We start from the raw sequence: 5319 nt of genomic DNA on the forward strand, positions 1-5319 counted from the left end.
TCATGGCCAAAACCATTTAGAAATTAATTCTGATCACGTGTATGTCCATCTTTGTAGGATTTTTGAAGGCTGCTTGTGGACGTTGCAAACGTTTTGATAAAACGAATATGAATGAAGTGATTTAGTCAATATCAAGCGCAGACAAATTTATATATTTATTGAAGATTTAATTCTACCATCGCGCGCAATATAAATTTTATTTTGTCCGCGTGTTGACCGCACTCGTTCAAAGATTGCGACGATGCGAGCATAACGCAATTTTATTTCACATTGTTTCATATATATTTATGCATATGCTTCAATTTGATGTTTTGCAAAGTTATTATAACCGCGCAAATAGTATTTGAAAATGTATTTTCCAGATATTTCTAAACTCGACCTGTCATGCAGACGTGATGTCATTACTGTTGAAACATTTGAATGACAATTTATTTATTTATTTTTTTTTATTTTTTTGCTATAGAAGGTTAGCTTTTGTTAGATGCATAACAAGCAAATATGCTTAAAATTGATGAATGATGAATGCTAGCAATTTTCGCAAATGCACATATACACATGTACGTGAATACATTCGTTAAGCAGTGTGAAAATATTTGATCGCTTTTTAATTGTGCGTTAAACTTAAAATATGCAAATAAATCAAAGCAAACATTAACTGTTGGCAGTTATTGCTATTGAATCTCCCATGAATATGCATTCATAGTGCATATGTGATATGTGTGTGTCCATGCTTGTGCATAATATCAAATCAAAGGTTAACAATGTATTATAAAATCTATCTTTCTCTTTCTCTCTCTCTCTCTCTCTCTCTCTTTCTTTCTCTTTCTCTCTCTCTCTTCATATTTACGCCATCCTCCCTTTTTCGCTTTTAACTCCATTTGTCATTCGTTTGCTTTTTAAACCGACTATTAAGAGTTTAGAGACAAATCGTTTCTCTCCTTTGCATCACAAATAAGGCTAAAATCTTTTTAGGGTTAAAATGTTAGTTTGTTACATACATAAAGCTTATATGTATATGCGTGTCTCTTTGTCTGTTTGTTTGTTTGTTTATATATATGTTTATGTATGTGCATATGTTCCATATATTTTTGGGTAATAAATTTTCCAGAGAAATTTCAGCTTTAAAGGCATAAATCTCTTTCCACTTTAGACTTCTAAAAAGCTATGGTTAGCACTTAAGTAGCGCATTATATATGCATAACCGCATATATATATATATATATATATATATATATTATGCAGAACACATGTCCTGCATATGTGCACGATTAGTTAGGTGTTAGCATATGTATGTATGTGTATTAGCTACCTAAACAAAGAGACCTAATTTACATAGAAATTACATAAGCATTAAAATCTGTTCATACAAACATTCATGTAATAATAAATTTCTCCTTTTTTTTTCATCTTAATAGTCTCCCGTAGTCCTGTATTTCATGCGTGAATAAATCATTCAATAAAAAAAAAAAAAAAACAGAAGAATTTATAGAATTTACACAAGAGCCTGCTATCTTGTGCTGTTTTTATACCCATCACTGAGGGATGACTGTTATATCTATTTTGTTGAAATGTTGGCAGCACTCGAGAAGGAAGTTTCACAGATTCCACAAAGTACATATACTCTTTGATCAGCATCAAATACTGAATTGTTTAAGGTATGTCCGTCCGTCCAACAACTAAGCTATCTACTTGAAATTTGGCAGAAACATTGGAAGTTCTTGTGCGCAGGTTGTTATTCAAAAAAGGTCAAATTACTCGAAGGACAGGCTTACAACAATACCGCGTAAGCCGAGAATACCTCCATTTTCTAGAAGTAATAAAAACGTGGGTTTTTGTTCATTGCTCGTAAGGTGGATCAGATAAATCTACAAAACTTTAATGGTACATTCCATGCGCGAAAGATGGAAAAAATCGGCCACGCCTAAGCAATCTTCTGGTGTGTCAAAATTTCATTTCATTCCTTTATAGTCGCGACAAGCAAGCTTCGAAAACTCCTTGGCTGCCGTCAAAGGGAAAAAAAAAAGACATGCCCATATTTGATTGGCCGCGGCCACCAATTCCTCTGCCTCCTTCTCCTTTCCCACTTCTCGCCTTTTCCACGTCTCTGCTTTCCGGCCTTCCGACTGACCGTTACAGTGTTACGCAAATAGGGGACTTCCCCTGAATGATTGCTTCAGAAAGATCATATTTCTCCAAGATGGTTCTTTCAATTGAAAGTCTCCTTGCATTAGGCTCGCGTCTGATGATTCGAAAAAGTAAACAATGTAATATAAATGCGTAAATATGAAGGGATAATATGAGCATGATATTACGAGTAAACAATGATTATATTTATTGAAACAAATTTTTAGCATATATTTGTACAGATCTTAAGCTATTTCCAAAATGTTTCAAATAATTTTCTTAGTTTACTTACGTATACTAAATAATTGATTACAATTTTGAAAGCAATTTATTTATGGTCGGACAAAGTAATTAAAAATGAAAATTGAAAAGAATTTCTTTCTCAAATCTTCTATTAAAGCGAAATAATTATGAAATTACGTGTACACATATACACACGAACAGTCCCGGAATTTGGGTTTTTTTTTTTTTTCGATTTAATAAAGAAAAATAGTATCGATTTTTTTTTTTTTTTCATTACATCGAACGATTTCTAGACTAAATTTGTTTAGTATTTTGTGGTGACTATGCAGATAATGATATATTTGTAGGTGTTGCGGCGAGACAAAGATATTATTCAAGTTTTTCCTTTGTTGTTTTTTATGTATTTTTTTGATTTGAAAAACGTTTCGGTATTTTTCAATTATTTTTCGATTTATTTAAACAATGTTGAGCAGTTTTGTGGTCAATAGAAATTTTCAACTCATATTGAACGCTATTGATTGGTTGTCTTCCTCTTTTTATTCTCCATAGTATCCGGTATTATTTCCATACAGACCATTTGTTGATATAAAGTCTTACCGATAGCTGCGGGATTAAGGGTAACTACAACATCGGCAGCTTCCAAAGCTTTAATTTTATAGTTGGCGCCACCCTTACCGCCCGATATAATGGCTCCGGCATGACCCATACGACGGCCAGGTGGTGCTGTTAATCCGGCAATAAAACTGACAACAGGTTTACGACATTCACCGCTGTTATGTTCAATTAAAAATTCAGCGGCCCTCTCTTCGGCGTCGCCACCGATTTCTCCAATTAATACGATTCCTTTACATTCAGGATCATCTAAGAAGACCTCTAAACAATCAATATAGTTGGTGCCGTTGAAAGGATCACCTCCTATGCCGATACACAACGTCTGACCCAAACCATAGAAGGTGGTTTGATTAACGGCCTCATAGGTTAGGGCGCCAGAGCAGTGCAAATTGGGCATAATGCCCGGCCATATACATAAGAGAGGCATTGTCGGAGTTGTGTCACGCTCTGGCACTATAATACCGGGACAATTAGGACCAACTAAACGACTTTTATCTTGATCCATAAGATAATTTTGAATTTTTATCATATCATGTTGTGGTATACCTTCGGTAATGACTACAATTAATGGTATTTCTGCGTCGACCGCTTCCAATATCGCTTTAGCAGCATTTGCCGGTGGAACGTATATTATGGTCGCATGAGGTTGCGTGGCAGCTTTCGCCTCTTCTACACACTTGAATACGGGTAAACCCAAATGTACTTCGCCTGCTTTCTTTGGCGAAACTCCACCCATCAGTTTAGTACCGTATTCCAGGGCTGCTTTGCAATGAAATGTGGCCGTCTTGCCTGTAAAACCTTGACATATAACCCTAGTATCTTTATTTAAAATTAGATTTGGAATTGTTTTCGCGTAACAATCACTTGTCTGCGAACGTCGCGACGTTATCAGCAATTTTTGAAAGGACTCTAAAAAACTTCGATTCAGTACACGTTTTACATTTATAAAGCATGACATGGCTTTGGTTGATGATTGGCGATTGAATAATGATTTAACAAGTATTATTATCGAAAATTTTATTATATAAAAAAACAAAAAAAGAAAAGATTATTATCTTTTATGCAAAATATATCGTTTTATTTATATTATTTTTTTCAATGTATTTATTATACGTCGTGTATTCAAAATTTTCTTTATTAAACTGATATTATAATGAAAATTTTTTTTACGTATCTTTTTAGGTAAAGAATTTGACATTTGAAAGGAATTTTTCGTTCAGATTTCCATTGACAATTTAAAACTTCAATCTGTCGACGAACAATTGTTCATTTGTTAAAGTGACCAGTCGCAAGAATATATATATATGTATATATATATATTTATATGTATTTTTATTATTATTTTTTTGGCTTTCAATCTTAAATGCTTTGCCCTGATTGTCACTGCGTAGAAAATTGAAAATTTTAACGTTCATTGACTGTAAAATCACTCAATATAGGATAAATTACAGTGAAAGGAAGGCGTTTGTGCTTAAATTGTTTCAAGGCCTAAGTGATAAATAGATTTTAAGGAATTTTTGTGAAATGCTTATCCTTAGATATTATACGAATCGTATTCGTTCATGTCGTGCATCCTTGGAAAAATTTACGGCACATCACACAGAACAGTAAAAGGGATCTACACATGGGATATCATTTTTTTTTTTCCAAACTCCCACACATCCACGCTCACGAAAATAAGGATAAAACTTCGATTGCAAAAATTAATAATGATTTTAAAAATTTACATTTCCTTTTAATACGGAATACGGAAATGATAAAGATAGTAAGAAGAATTTTGAAGAATTTGAATTTAAAATTCAACTATGAATTTTCATATGATATTTAAAGCGATTGCAATAAAAGTTAATGTTGTAGTGCTTCAAGGGAACTGTTTTAAGGCTGAATAGAGAGGAGAATAGTAGAATAGAAATGAAGATTGTTTTTCATCGGCAATCATACTCGTAATGAAAGAAATGAAAGGTTTCGTAATGCATGCAAATATTTTCTTTATCGTATAGAGATGTAAGAAAAGCGAAGAAAAGTTAAGAAAAGAAATAATAGTCATTTCTTAAATTTACACTTTTAATTATTTTTAATTTTTAATTGGTTTCTTTCTCCTGCTTTTTTACAGACAACATCTAATTATTGGGGCTTACTTTGTATTTTCACTGTCCATTCTCGCTTTTTCTTTACTTATATTTCTTTACTTGTTGTACATTTGTTTAATTCGTTTCTATTTTCGTGACTATCACGAATAAGTAAACCTATGCTTACCCAATGGGGGAGGAAATGTTATTGAGAAGTAAGCCCATAATCGGATATCTACTTATTTCTTAGTGTTTCTGTGTAAAGCCAAAA

General features: G+C 33.0%; 1 protein-coding gene across 1 annotated transcript in view; it reads right to left on the minus strand.

Annotated features, from left to right (window-relative positions):
• Positions 1-3937, minus strand: part of LOC119644781 (succinate--CoA ligase [ADP/GDP-forming] subunit alpha, mitochondrial-like) — a 10043-nt gene extending 6106 nt beyond the window's left edge. Inside the window, exons 1-2 of the mRNA XM_038044510.1 lie at positions 2965-3937; positions 1372-1427 (exon numbers count right to left, since the gene is read on the minus strand). Of these exons, the coding sequence (XP_037900438.1) occupies positions 1372-1427; positions 2965-3937 (1029 nt within the window). The remainder of the gene's footprint in view (positions 1-1371; positions 1428-2964) is intronic.
• Between the last annotated feature and the right edge of the window lie 1382 nt (positions 3938-5319).

This window comes from Glossina fuscipes, unplaced genomic scaffold, assembly GCF_014805625.2.
Source record: "Glossina fuscipes isolate IAEA_lab_2018 unplaced genomic scaffold, Yale_Gfus_2 0, whole genome shotgun sequence".
NCBI classification, from domain to species: domain Eukaryota; kingdom Metazoa; phylum Arthropoda; class Insecta; order Diptera; family Glossinidae; genus Glossina; species Glossina fuscipes.